The following is a 14,575-nucleotide window of genomic DNA, read 5'->3' on the forward strand; positions in this document are numbered from 1 at the left end:
GGAATCAAAATATTAATTTTATTATCCTGCACTACACAGATTTTTTTGTCCAATCAGATGATCTTAGAAAGGGAAAGCTCCTCTCCTTAATGCCACCTGCAATCACTACGGTATTTTGAAGTATGTTCTTGTAAGAGGTTGCAGTATACATCTGTATTTTATAAAGTTGTTGTAGGTCTACCTATTTACATACAGTATATAAGAGAAATTCCCAGTTTTAATTGGTTTTGGGTGAATTTCTCCAAATAATAAACAGCCTACCTGTATGTTAAAAACAGCAGGTTCACTCTTCAGCCGTCCATACTCCAAATAACCGGCATTGGTTCCATCACTAGGCTGAAAGGTGAACCTGTCGATCTTGGCTCGTCCATTTAGATGATGGTAAGCTAGATCCATGTTGTTGATGTCCAGTTGCGTGAAATGAGGCTTAGAGAGGGGTAAACCTTTCAAGAGCAACTTGCCATATTGTGGGCTTTGAATAATGATGTAGGTGAGATTCCCTAGAGCTGTGTCTGGATCAGTCAGTTTCAGGTCATTAGTGGAAATAGTCTTCATAGAGTTCTCTGAGAGTTCAAGGCCTTTGTTGATACTCAGGGTTGGTGGGATACGGTCACTGTGTTTCACGGTGAAAAGAATAGTACCGCTTCTGGACGTCACACTGTTGGTGACTACAAAGCTGCATGAGAGAACGTATTTTGCATCATAAAAGCGGTAGAAAAAATTCTGATATTTGCACAGTTTATTGAGGATAAAATCCTTTGGTCACATTGCTTATTATAAACCGCCACTCGGATCTAACCATAACCTTTAACCATAGTAAAAATCACTGTGGCCTCATGCCTTATCACTTTATTCTAAGGTCTTGTCAGTGTTACAGCATGTTCTGAGCTGCTATCCTCACCCAACATGGTTGATGTGTTGGAGCAGAAAGACAGGACTGGGAGGGGTGCGAGCCAAGCCCCCATTCCACCCTCTGCCAAGGCAATCTGCCTCCCAACACATATTGCCCTGAAGCTGATAATTGCCAGCCATGGTAAACAACACGACTGCCACCTCGCAGTAGACTCGTAAAGAACACGCAGGTCCACTCTCACAGCCAAACTGGTGCAACATCTGGCATTGCCATTGTGCCATATTTGCTCGGTAATTGTGCCCAGGGATCCCCGTCTCTGACTACACCTCTTGGAGCTGTATTACCAATTCCAGGCTGAGTTATTACTCTCTTAATAATGGCCATTTATCATCAGCTGTCACGGAAGAGCAGAGGGAGACACAAGGCTCCCAGAAAAAAAACAGTCTTCCTGTCTCTTTTGGCCCCTGCTGTCGGCCTAGAGTTTGACACACAGGTGTTTGCTCAGGTGTCTCTCCCGATCAAGGAGACCGACTGTCGCATTCTGCATCTTTTGCCTCGGATTAAAACCATTACATGCTGTAAAGACCCAAAAAACGTTTCAAACAATAAGATATCATGAGCAAGTTTTTCCCTAGTCTCTTGTGATTGTGTCGGAATTGCTAATTGAATGGGCCGTACTCACGGCCCACATGACTAACGCTGTAGTGTCCATGTGCCCATACCACCCCATGCTGTGCTGACTGAACACATTGGCACAGACTGCTCCGTACCCTCTCCGAAGGGCCACTCGCCCCTCGTCAGGCTTGGCTCAGGAAGGTTTGTTTGCTCCCAGATGACCCAATGATGAAACCAAGCCAGAGTTTTGGGTGTCAAAGATTCACACGAGAAAGGCAGCACAGGTCAACTGTACGCTCTGACTGAAGTCAGCTTTCTGCCAAATTGGCTGGAAACCCATGCAAACGAAGCAAAAATGATTCTTTTCGTTTTTTCAGTCTTTTCAGAGTTTTTGCCGTCTATGGGCTAGACCAGATTGCACAATAGACAGGCAGACACAGATAGATAGACACATGTTAAAAGAACAATGAAAACCACTGACCTGAAAGAATCACGGTCAGCAAAACGGCTGTTGTCATGAGTGTAGCATACCCGGTTGGCCGCCACATCCATCTGGGAGAAGGAGAACACTAGAACCCCTGGACTTTGGACCATGTGCAGGTGACCGTGTTCAGGTGGAACTGAAACTGTGTACATGAGCTCTTCTGGCTTGCTTCCACTGTCTGTGGCCATCAGAACGTCAGTGGTCAGAATGACTCTCTCTCCCTCCATCAAGGTCACAGGTTTAGTGATTAGAGCAATGTCACCTGTACGTGCCATAGGTCAACAGTTAAAGAGGCATTTTACATAAATATATCTAAAGCTTTGAAAAATGAAAGCGTGTTAAGTCTAAAGGAAGTTGTGTGCAAGCTTATTGATGTTGTGTAAGATTTGTGTAAGCAGGGACAGTACTGGGAACTAGGGCCTGGACTACAGATGTTTGGCCCCAGATTGGTTAATTATTCATGCTGGGCGTTTAAAGGTGGCTCATCCTTTGCGGCAGAACATTCTCACCTCTGTTCCTCCAGGATAAGCCAGAACGGAGCCAAGAGGACAATGGCTGCCATGCTTCCATGTTCACCCAACTGGCAAAGTCATTTTGGCCATAGGGAAAGCCAATGTTTTTAATTATACATGCACAGATTTAATCTGTCAACAAAGTTGTTTTTCTTGGACTTTGATTGAGGGAAAAACAAAAGCAGCTATCACTGAGTCACAAAATGTAAATCGGTCTGTCTCTATGCCAATGCTATAATGTCCCAAAATTTGGACAGTCATAATATGCCACTGCAGTCTGCCGAACTTCATAACCCTGGAGCTTCAAGACTGAAAAATAAATGTAAGGTGTGAGCCACCAAGTTGTTGGTTTTGAGCCACGCTGAGTTCCTACTAGGTGTATAGTTATTTTATTTTGTTCACAATTAAAACTTACCCTTTTGAACAGTGCGGACAGAGATGAAGAAACTCTGTGGGGGTGTTCTGTTTTCCCCATCACTGAGAACAAAGTGAAACCTGTCATGGCCTTTGAAACCGTTAACTGTAGTGTGAGTGTACCATAGGCGATTCATCTCCACATCCTCCTGGGTGAAATTCTGACCTGGACTCAGATCAATCCATCCAGCTTCTGTCTGCAGAAAATCACATTATTTCATACAATCCTAAAGTATAGAGTATGTCACACTAAAGGCTGGGAAGGGAATACACTACACGACTTTTGGGGGTTGGCACAAGTTGTAAAATGTCAGAGACAGTCTTCATATTTTTGGCAGTAGCAAGATTTTGTAGTGTATGATAGGCACAAACTCCAGTTTTTTAGCTTCAGACAATGATTCCATCCAGTCAAAGGATATCAAACTTTTTTATTTTAGAACATACATTGTTTTCACTTAAGCCAAGTTCACACTACAGGATTTTAAGCCGATTTGCAAATCGTTGAGCTCGCCGACAGGACAGGGTGTTATCGCGTGCAAATCGCGGGGGATTAGCGGACGATGAACTAGATATTTAGAGCCGTCGCGCGATGTCATGAGCTCCAGCCAATCAGATCAAGGCATGGGTTGAGGTCACTGGGAAAATCTAATTTTTTCTTTTTTGCATTTTTTTCTCAGAGCGCATCATCACACAAACAGATTGAAGCACTAGTTTCTGTCTGACGTCCATATTCGCGTGTTGTGTTCTTCTCTTCTTCGCTGGGTATTGAAGCACGTGCTGTTTTGCGTCATTTCCGGTTCGTCTTATCACGTGATTTTTCATGGCAAAACGTGGTTTGTAGACAAGATAGAATCGTTGGGTGACAGAGTTGCATGATTCTGTGAGTTTGTTGTGTTTTGGAGTGACCTAAAAAGGAGTGTATGGTGCCCTCTGTAAACATTTACTAAATGGGCAAGTGTGTGATGCCTATATTTTAATCTGTTAAGATTCAGAAGTTCTATTCAGAAGTCATGTAGTGTATTCCAGGCTTAAGGAATAATGTAATGGACTATATTTTCCTTGCTAACCCTGAGTTGAAGGATGCCAAATCTGGGACCTGCATTGAGGATGTAGAGAATATGATTGTTGGGAGTGTCTTGATCCTCTGCCTCCAGCGCTACACTGGAGATGACTCTCTTCTCCAGGGCCTCAACCTCAACACCTGCATTTCTGAGAACAAAGATCGAGACGCTTTGGACACGAAAGGTACCGGTGCCAAGCCTGCATGCTAAAATCTGCAATCCTAAATAAATAAATACACAAACAGCTGCTTCTAAAAGGAGGGAACACAAGCAGAAACGGCCTGTTATCCTAATCCATGAGGACTTTGAAACAAGGATGAAGGCATCTGCCAAAAAGACACATTACTTCTGCTGTTGTGGAGTTTACATGCACACCCTCAGATCTTGCTGATCTTAGAGGAAGAAGATGGAATAAAAATTAGCAATTTACTCAAGGATGTTAAGTTAATTCCTAGTTACTCAGTCAGGGAGACAGATTCCCCAGCCACATGTGCAGTACAGGTTGTGTTTGACCCCCCCCCCCCCCCCCCTTCCATAAACCCCATTCAGGATTGGTCTCCCCCTTCTGTTCTTGTCCAATCTCCACCACTAAAATCCCTCCCCCGTTCCCGCTTTCATCCGCCTTTTTGGCTCTGAATTTATCCCAGGGCGTCCTTACTTTAGTAGCCATGGCTTTTCATCATTGACTGGTATGATGCGGACACACGCAGTCCCCTGGACTGTGTGCCCACCATCTGTCAACTGGATGGTGAAAGCGTCCTTGAGGGTTTCTGTGTCGTCATGCATATACATGATCTTCATTCCTATGGATCAGCACAAGAGAGAAAAATGATATTTTAGTAGATTAAGTGTTTAGTGACATTTAGGATGTAACAGGCATTAGGCATTTGGTTGCTTCCTTTGACTGACACAGCTAGTTCTACCACTACTACCAAGAAGGACACCAGTTTAAACGTCCCATTTTGTCAATGACCTGCTCACCTTCGTTTCAATGGCTCTTTATCACTCGCTAACAAGCAAAGCTGTGCAGTCACCAAGTACCTCATGCACGGTGACATAATTGTGCAGAGAGCAGTTGGAAAGAGTTTGCAGATGAAGCAGAAGCACCACAGGCACACATTGACCTTTGTCTACTGCAACATCTGTTCTGCAAGCCTGGATACCCACAGTGAAGGCACCGAGGGGTGGCTGGACCAGGGACGAGACACTGTCCTTGCAACCTTCCTCAAGAAGCATATAGTGGTACCCCGGAAGTTAGGAGAGGAAAAGTTTGTGATACTACAGATCACATGGATTCCAGAACTGACCTTGTTGTAGTTCCTGTAAGGTGAAAGACTGGATTGCTAGGGTTCGTTGGAGGACCTCTGGGTTCATGTTTTTGTAACGATTCATCTCAACACCATATATGCCATTGAGCAGTGTGCCATGGGCTGGGGGAACCAGGATGGACATAGTAAGAGTTTCTGCTGGAATATCAATGTCCACTGCATTTAGAATATTAGGACTGAGGTCTTTCATCCCTCCCTCCATGACCTATCGAGAGGTGAGGAGCAAGACAATTGTTAGCAGACAGCTTAATTTTTAGATCATTTTGTCGCTACAAATACATATCTTACTGTAAAGTTGCCAAGTAGCAGTGATGGGGTCTCATCTTTGGTAGGGTTGATGATGACGTAGAAGGGCAATGGTGCTGATCTCTGAATCCCATCACTGACACTGATGGTAAAGAAGTCTGCTGTAGGCTCCACACCCTGGTGCACTGACTGGACATAGTTGATGAAACCCAAACTGAGGTGGAGCTGGCTGAAAGAAACTTTATTTATACAATATGACTTAGTGGCTTGAAAGATAAGGTCTTATACCATTTAAAAATGACACAACAAAATATAACTTTTGATTTTGCCAGGAATAGAGTTAGGGATAGTGGCTCAGAGCTGATGAAATGCCATTTCAACCGTTTTAACACAATACTCGACCCCGATGACTTTCATTGTAAAGAAGACACAGCACGAAAACAGTTTTTTTCTGAAAATCTTTGTGTTTTACAGAAAAAAAAGCCAGATGGGCCTGAAATAAGTGATAACAAGGTCACTGATTAGTGTTAAGTTTGAACTCAGAGATAGAGGACAATGTTTGTTTGACAGGAATGTTGTTCCATGACAAACGAGTAGTTCACTTTAAAAAAAAACTTTTGCTGATAATTTACTCACCCCCATGTCACCCAAGATGTCCACGTCTTTCTTTCTTCAGGATTTTTCTCCATATAATGGACTTCATTGGGAACCAAACGGTTCAATGTCCAAATGAGAGTTTCAGTGCAGCTTCAAAGGGCTTTACACGACCAGACGATGAATAAGGGTCTTATCTAGGACCCTTCGAGTCATGTCTCGAAAAAAGATTTGTTAATTTTGATGAACGAGTTTGAACAGGAGAGTCACAAACGCTTATCACAGAACAAAGCAAGGCGAGCATTTGAGCTTATAAAACTTAAACTTTGTTATTTATTTTTGAAATTATTGATCGTTTCGCGAGATTATACACTTATTCATCGTCTGGTGATGTTTAAAGCCCTTTGAAGCTGCACTGAAACTCTCATTTGGACCTTGAACCGTTTGGGTCCCAATGAAGTGCATTATATGGAGAAAATCCTGGAATGTTTTCATCAAAAACCTTAATTTCTTTTCGACTGAAGAAAGAAAGACATGGATATCTTGGATGACATGGGGGTGAGTAAATTATCAGCAAAAGGTTTTTTAAAAGTGAACTACTCCTTTAATCCACAAACACGTCTTATTTGGCATAAGTCACAGTCATTGGGTATGTTTACTACTGACCCACTCGGAGTCCGGCGTTGCTTTTCTCAAATCCAGGGGATGGAAGGGTATTCTCCAGGAACCCATATTGTGGAGGTGTCACCAAGTGAAACATGAGCTGGTTTGGATGACTATCAGGATCAGTGGCCTCCAACACACCCCCACACAGACATGAACTGGCACCCTCATCCACCACAAACATGTTACCTGACGGAACAATATACATCATGAAGAAAGTAGTAATATTAGCAGTAATCATCGAGATCTAATTTTAGTGAGCTGAAAGTGCCTTCATATTTCTCTTCTCAAGAGCGTGTCCCAATATTTTTCTTCTTCTTCTTCCTCTAATTTACAGGCAGTTCCCCTCGCTCCCACTTTCCTCTCGCCTACAATGGCACCTCACTAACGCTCCCTCTCTTCCCCTGCATTCTCGCTCGGCTCTCGGCCAGTGCGCTGCCACCTGGGTGTTGATAAAGCCATCATGCCAATGCTTACTGGCATCTGCTTCCATTTACTGCACTGATAAATAATGAATGAAGAATGGGCACTGATGAGGTTGTGCTTGGATAGAGCTCGGAAACAAGGGGAGGAATTAATGACCGCCAGTCTGGAGTAAAAGTGATAAAACTCGTCCCATTGCAAAGGCAAGAGCTGGATTTTCCTTGCGTTCCTTTGCTTAAAGCTCTTATGCCAACCCAGTCTTTATTCAATGCAAATTAATTAAATGACTACTTTTTCCTCACAAACCAGTCTATATCTACTTCACGGAGGCAAGATTGGAAAATCCTTCTTTTTCTGACGGGGATTAACCGAATTAGGAGATTATAATTGTGATTGAATGGGACACAATGGACGTGTCGTTTTTTCCAAATGAGGGACTGTCCATTGTCTTTTCCTCGGTGTCCCTATTGTCCAATTATTCTCACAGGAACATGTATCTCTTTCTACTGTGCTTTTTCACCACACATGCTCTGCTTTCTCTCTATAATCCCAACCAGCTGTGTGTACGTCTGCCGCCCCACATGCACTGACGACAAGCGTGCAAGGATTTCCTGTCAACGTCCCACTGGACCTAGCTACCCCTCTTCTGCTCATTGTCTTGCTCTGGTCACTGTTCTCCATTGATAACTGCAAAGTTTCTGGCATTAAGAGTGAAATCCCCATCTTGGCGAGACGTCTCCAGCACCCTGCCTCGAAACGTATGTACAGGGGAATAAAACGCTTGCATTAGTGACAATCCCTGAGCTGGGTGTGTGAGACCGCGATTAAGTGATTCATTTACCAATCTGCCGTCCATCACCTGCCTCAAATTCCTGGTTGCTTGATTTAAGCGGATTGTCATTACAGTGAATTAATTACACCTCAGCCAAATGCTCTGGCGATTAGATCTAGATTAGAGAGCATCTTGTTTTAATCCATTCGGTCCCTCAACTCAAAGCAGCGCCAGTGTACGAAACGTCTTTTGTCCAGTAAGAGATTTACTACAGGCCCTGCGGTAGATGTTTACCCAGCGTTATGGTTGGGACCTGGTTGTTGACAGGCATCACAGTGATGTTGAGGTCATAGACAGGAAGAGTGCCATGCAGGGGGACAGGCGGGGGAGCAGCATCCTCCTGGCAGCAGCCATCCATTGTTCCAGCCTCTCCATCTGACACAATGAGAGTGACAGTGTCCGAGACAGGATCAGGTCCAATCTCACCCCCTAGTGAATGAGGAAGTGTATATATTTATATACATTCATGTTCATTTAATGAATAAAAATGCCATTACATTTACTATCATTCTTTAGACATTCACTATAAGCCCTTTTCAAACATTCTGCATCAACATGTATATATATATATATATATACACACACACACACACACACGCATGTATATATTTAAGACATATTTGCATGGACATACTATATATATATAAACACATTTTGTCTTAAATACATGCATGTGTGTGTATTTATATATACAAAATAATTATACACAGTACACACGCATATATTTTATTTTCGATGTGATTAATCACGATATAATATATGTTTGCATACCACATTTATATCCACATACGTATAGATTACCTTTGCCATCATCTAACCCTCACTTAGAGCGAATTTAATAACGCTGTTTTAGCATGTCACAAGATGAATATCCATTTTTCAAACTGCATTATAATGTTTTGAGGCCTAAATTTACTTGTAGCATTTTAAACTATTTATTTTGTGGTTTATTTTAAACATTTTTAGACAATATAATATAGACGTATAATGTCTGACATTTATTGTTATTGACCATATTAAATAATTTAATATTAAAAATATATTTATATTTTATTTTAAAGGGATACTCCACTTTTTTTTTGGAAATAGGCTCATTTTACCACTCCCCCAGAGTTAAACAGTTGGGTTTTACCGTATTCAGCTGATTTTCTGATATTTAGAAAAATATCAGTAACCAGACAGTTTCTGGTCTCATTGACTTCCATAGTAGGAAAAAAATATACTATAGACGTCAATGAGACCAGAAACTGTCTGATTACTGATATTCTTCTAAATATCAGAAAATCGGCTGAATACATTCGAAAACGGTAAAACTTAACTATTTAACTCTGAGGGAGTGGTAAAATGAGCCTATTTCCAAAAAAAGTGGAGTATCCCTTTAAAATTGTGGCGAGCAGGATGCGGTCGTGAGCCGTAAGAGAACGGCTCGAGGCCTGTGGCGTGATTGCTGATGAACGACACTTGTGCGACGCACCGGTCTCGTATCTCTCACAGAGGAGCGGAAGCATAAAAGGAGGAGCCATGACAGTGAAGGATGAGAGAGGTTAGGCCTGGACTATTTTATCGATTGTGAGGGGCTGCTGTCTTTACTTTAGTTTTTTACTTGTTTATTTATTTTAGTCTGTGAACATTCGCCGGATCCCGCCTCCTTCTTCCGATAACAACGAACTTGGCTAAAAAAATATATATATATTATTATTTTATACGAATAAATATTAAAATAATTAGGTTCATCAGCACTAATCACACTTTTTTTTTCCGAACAATGGGGGAATATTTCGCTACATTATTTAATATTATGACATAAAGTCTGTATCACAAAAGACCATCTTCATAAACTAATTTATTGTGCATTATCATTATATTTTTATTTATAAGACTATGAGCAGCACACCTGCATGATATGTGAAAGAGGCCTACAGTAGGTGACACCTAAGTATCACTAACTAACTCCTGTCTTGGTTATAACCTGTGTGCAGGTAGAAAATGAGCCCATTGAGCACATCCAGCTGGGAGAACTTGTCCACGGTGACCCCATTTCGCTGTAGTGCCCCAATTGTAGGTGTTCTGGCAAGCATGTATGTTAGCCGATTGTCCTCGCTGTCAACATCTGTAGCAGAGAGGTACTCAACCGTAATTTGGACCTGACCCCCCTCTTTGCAGGACAGTTCAGCCCTCAAGTTGGAGTCTAACTGTGGGGGCTCATCGTTAACAGGCATGATCTGATAAAACATGCACATTTTAATTAAGGAATTCTGCATGGAAACACAACGCAAGTACAAAAAATGTGTCAAACATCAAGAAAATTACCTGAACTAAAAGCTTTCCATGTGCAGAGTTGATTCCATCTGTAATAGTAAGACCAATGCTATCCTGCAGGGTCTCAGAGTCATCATGAATGTATCTATCTCCATAGAGAGAGTATTGTGGTTTTCAACAGATAATAAATTCTTCTTAGGACATGACTTTTTAACCATACAAATTTAATTTCTAGTTACATTTTTTTCAACTCATACCTGACCCTCAATGCTTTGAGGTCCAGCAGTCTGAAGCTGTCTCCTTCTAGCAGTGGCGTGCCCTGCAGCTCCAGTCTTCCATGTTGAGGTTGAGTCTTCACATGTATCCTGAGCTGATCTTCTGAACTGTCCACATCCTGCACCAACAGGTGCTCCTCCATTAAGAAACTACCGCCACCTTCCTCAACCCTCAGCAAGTTAGTAAACATCTATGAATTAAAATTGAAACAATTTTTAAGATTTGTGTTTGGAAAACTTATAACATCAAACTTGTTGTGGAATAAATACTGACGTTTAGACTTAGATTGTAGATAAACCCTTCAAGTGTGAAATATTCACACTTAGAGATTTAAAGGAGAACTCCGGCACAAAATGAGCCTTTGGTCTAATAAAACATCGGTACCTAGTCAACCGTTTTCTGAGATTTGTTTTCATGATAATCGAATGTAAAGAGTTTTATCTCTAAAAATGGTTTAGCGTATACGCTAGTATATGGGGGCATATAATAAGTAAAGAGAAATCGCTAGTTTATACCACCAACAAGGCTCAAAATAGCCCCACACTAACACAGTAACATAATTAGGGTCCCTACATGCAAAACGAACTTCATGCAGTTCAGCTCACTTGGCACGTCGTTCGTGGTTCGACTTGTCGAGTCTGTTTTCCAAAGATGGCTGCTGCCTGTATACACGAAGTGCACTATCTTTATAAAATATCTTCTTATAAACGGTCTGTACACTTTCAAAGTTTTCAATGCTTTGTTTTGCTAGTATGTATGGACCCTCATTTTGTTACTGTGTTAGTGTGGGGCTATTTTGAACCTTGTTAGTGGTATAAACTAGCGATTTCTCTTTACTTATTATATGCCACCATATACTGGTGTATACGCTAAACAGTTTTTAGAGATAAAACTCTTTACATTCGATTATCTTGAAAACAAATCTCAAAGAACGTTCGACTAGGTACCAATGTGTAATTAGACCAGAGGTTCATTTTGCGCCAGAGTTCTCCTTTAATAGATATTTAACATTATACTCTAATACAGTGGTTCTCAACTGTTTGGTTTCCCAAAAGCTTCTCTTGATAAAATGAGGAGTGGGCAACTCACTTCTGGGGCCTGGTTGTCAACAGGTGTGACTGTGATATTGAAGATGAGTCCGGTGAGAGCGCCGCCCTGCTGGTCACTCACAGAAAACACAAACTGCACGAAAAGAGGCTCAGGGCCAATATCCTCAATTGGAGGCATGTAAGCCACTTTATGGTGGTTCACTGCATGCTGCAGAAGACAACAATGAGAACATCTTTCTGAACATGCATATTACAATAGCATGGAACACATTTAGGCTGGATTCACATATAGCGCCTTAAAACGCATAGAAAACGCTGGCCGCGCAGCATTCTCCATTTTCCAAAGCGCCAGGGCGGTTGCGCTTCAGTTGGTTCTTGTCACATGACCTATTATGTGCGTATGGTGCGCTTGCGGTATTCTGAAAAGTTGAGATGTTTTTACCGCCCATTTTTTTACAAACATTTAAACATATGTTTTATGTTTCGACCGCATCGCTTCCATTATGAGCGTGCATACCGCGCGCCTACATTTGAAATAACGAACTTGAGCTTGCAAAAGACGCGATATGTGAACCGGCCCTTAGGGAACTAAATTGTGTGCATGTTTCAGACCTGGGTAAAGGACTTAAGCACTGGAACCATTGCATCTTTTTTCATGGAGTTTGTGGTGTCAGTATAAAACAGCCTGCCTGCATCTGATAACCTGTAAGAATTAGAGAAGTAAAATGAACAAGAACTACCTATACTTACAAGCCTGTAAGTATTAGGTAGGAAATGCATAAGCATACCTGGTGTTTTCCGGTCTAAAGCAGGGATGAGTGATAACATACGTAAGGTCAGTATCCGAATGCTCTGTATCTCTGAAGTGCAGATGGCTCTGAGTAATGTAAACTACTTCAGTTTCCTTCACCGTGATGGAGCGAACCGTTCCGGAAACTTCCTCAGGCAACTGGTCCTTCACTGGAAACACGTGGATCACCACAGTCTAATTTGAAAACGTACAAAGAAAACATTCCTGTTGTAAATATTCACACTAAAATGGAATTTAATAAGAAAACGGATACCAAGTTACATGTCTGTCCGATAGATTCGGAGGCTGATGGACATCTAACAGGATGAAATCAAACGAGTCCTCAAACACTTCCTCCCCTGAGTGCTTGTAGTAGATTAGACCTTGAAAAAGGTCCCTTTGCAGGAAGCTCTTCACTGGGACACCTGGTTGATAAGTCACGTCAGATAAGTTGAAACTTACTGAAATATAACCCATTAAATGCAACTGACCTGGTTCACGTGGAGAGGACTTCTTTACCAGCTGTCCCCCTCTAGGAAAAGTAATCAGCTGATACTGAATGTAGTCATCGCTGGAGTCCAAGTCTGAGGCCATCAGCATGTACTCCTCCACCCTAACCGTGCCACCTTCTTGGACCTCAAAGGCCACATTATTGATTAAAAAAGGCGGGGTGTCGTCTTTTGGAAGAATATAGATGGGGAATTTGTGTCTGATGCTATGGCGGCCATCTGTGATTCGGAAGACGACGTAATCCCTTGTGGTGTCGCTGTCCGAGTGATGATAGACCACAACGCCTTCTCTGAGATCCTTGACCTTAAACATGAAGCCTTTTCCACCTTTGGATGAAGAAGAAAGGATTGGTTGTAAAATATGGTTTGGGTCTGTTTGAATGTTTGATAAATGAAATTCCAGGTCAAGTTAAAGGGATAGTTCACCCAAAAAATTAAACTCGGGATAATTTACTCTCGTCGTTCCAAATCCGTTCCAAATGTTTCGAAAGACTTTTTGTTTTTGTCCATAAAATGAAAGTAAAATGTTTTTTGTTTCATTTTATGGAATAATGACCCAACACCAATGAATAATGTTGACAAGTATAATATAATCTAAAATTATTTTAAATCCTATTCTATCATTTGCAATTTCATTCATTTGGCTCGATTCAATTGTGAAAGTTTTGTTTTTCGCCTGAAGGCACAAGTGTTGGCTCCGGCTTCTCCCGATTGCGAAAAAATAAAAAGAAAGATGGCGTCCTTCCCAGGCGATGGCTGCTGCCCACCGTGAAGCTGAGTTTCTCTTGCTTGCCAGGGAGACAGAAGGGCAAGGTCACCAGACAGATTGAATGATGACTGGTTGCACAGCAAACCTAATTAGCAACTTTATCAGGGGAAACGGCCACAAGTCCAATGGAGAAACAAGTAAGTAATTGGGCCCAAAGGTGGCTGTGGGCATCAGGCCCAAAAAAACAGTCTCCATATAGATACCTGACGCAAGAGGACATTGGACGGCAGCTTTCCATTTGGCCGAAGGCTGACTGAGGACTTTCCCAAGGGTCGGAGTCCCTGAGTTTGAGGTCTACGCGAGCAATTCCCAATCCGCATTTAGGTTCTCAAGAGAGACCGGTCCATTCTGGACCAGAACTTGCTGTTCAGCTCAATCTTCGTGTGTAGTAAAATGAGGTGCTTTTGGAGTGGATTTGAAGCCAAAGTTATGGGACGCTTCTATTCTCAGCCAGAGGGATCACAAAGCGACACATCAACCCTAAAAACGTAAACACCAATTAAATGAAGGGTTTGGCTTAAAGCGGGAGCTGTTGTTTAAGTAGGCTGGAGGCTTCTGCTGATCAGGTGGTCTCCTGTCAGGGAATGACACAAGGAGCGGGGACATGGGCCTGGAAATCCTCCAAACCAGGAAACACAAAAACAATCGGGAAAATGCATGCAGCAAAACATCCCATTCAAAACCTGGAATCGCAATTTGGCATGTTCTTTCCAACATACCAAAGATTTAGAGGAATAGCTCACCCAAAAAATCAATTACTCACTTCATGGCATTTCAAACCTGAATGCCTCTCTTTTTTCTTATATGGAATGCAAAAGAAGAGGTTTATGAAAAATGTCTCTTTTTTGTCCTATAATCGAAATATTTATATTATGTATGAAAAAATAGATTTCAAAAT

General features: G+C 41.9%; 1 protein-coding gene across 2 annotated transcripts in view; it reads right to left on the reverse strand.

Moving 5' to 3' along the window:
* Window positions 1–14,575, reverse strand: part of frem1b (Fras1 related extracellular matrix 1b) — a 30,463-nt gene that overhangs the window by 8,517 nt on the left and 7,371 nt on the right. For both annotated transcript variants that reach the window (XM_039682957.2, XM_039682955.2), the window contains exons 10-26: window positions 12,891–13,235; window positions 12,682–12,824; window positions 12,398–12,594; window positions 12,222–12,312; window positions 11,650–11,817; window positions 10,542–10,750; window positions 10,336–10,429; window positions 9,995–10,247; window positions 8,260–8,454; window positions 6,774–6,959; window positions 5,556–5,752; window positions 5,247–5,472; window positions 4,598–4,742; window positions 3,946–4,087; window positions 2,880–3,075; window positions 1,950–2,214; window positions 262–676 (exon numbers count right to left, since the gene is read on the reverse strand). In XM_039682957.2, coding sequence (XP_039538891.2) covers window positions 262–676; window positions 1,950–2,214; window positions 2,880–3,075; window positions 3,946–4,087; window positions 4,598–4,742; window positions 5,247–5,472; window positions 5,556–5,752; window positions 6,774–6,959; window positions 8,260–8,454; window positions 9,995–10,247; window positions 10,336–10,429; window positions 10,542–10,750; window positions 11,650–11,817; window positions 12,222–12,312; window positions 12,398–12,594; window positions 12,682–12,824; window positions 12,891–13,235 — 3,467 coding nt within the window. The remainder of the gene's footprint in view (window positions 1–261; window positions 677–1,949; window positions 2,215–2,879; window positions 3,076–3,945; window positions 4,088–4,597; window positions 4,743–5,246; window positions 5,473–5,555; window positions 5,753–6,773; window positions 6,960–8,259; window positions 8,455–9,994; window positions 10,248–10,335; window positions 10,430–10,541; window positions 10,751–11,649; window positions 11,818–12,221; window positions 12,313–12,397; window positions 12,595–12,681; window positions 12,825–12,890; window positions 13,236–14,575) is intronic.

This window comes from Pimephales promelas, chromosome 2, assembly GCF_988280905.1.
Source record: "Pimephales promelas chromosome 2, fPimPro1.hap1.1, whole genome shotgun sequence".
Lineage (NCBI taxonomy): Eukaryota > Metazoa > Chordata > Actinopteri > Cypriniformes > Leuciscidae > Pimephales > Pimephales promelas.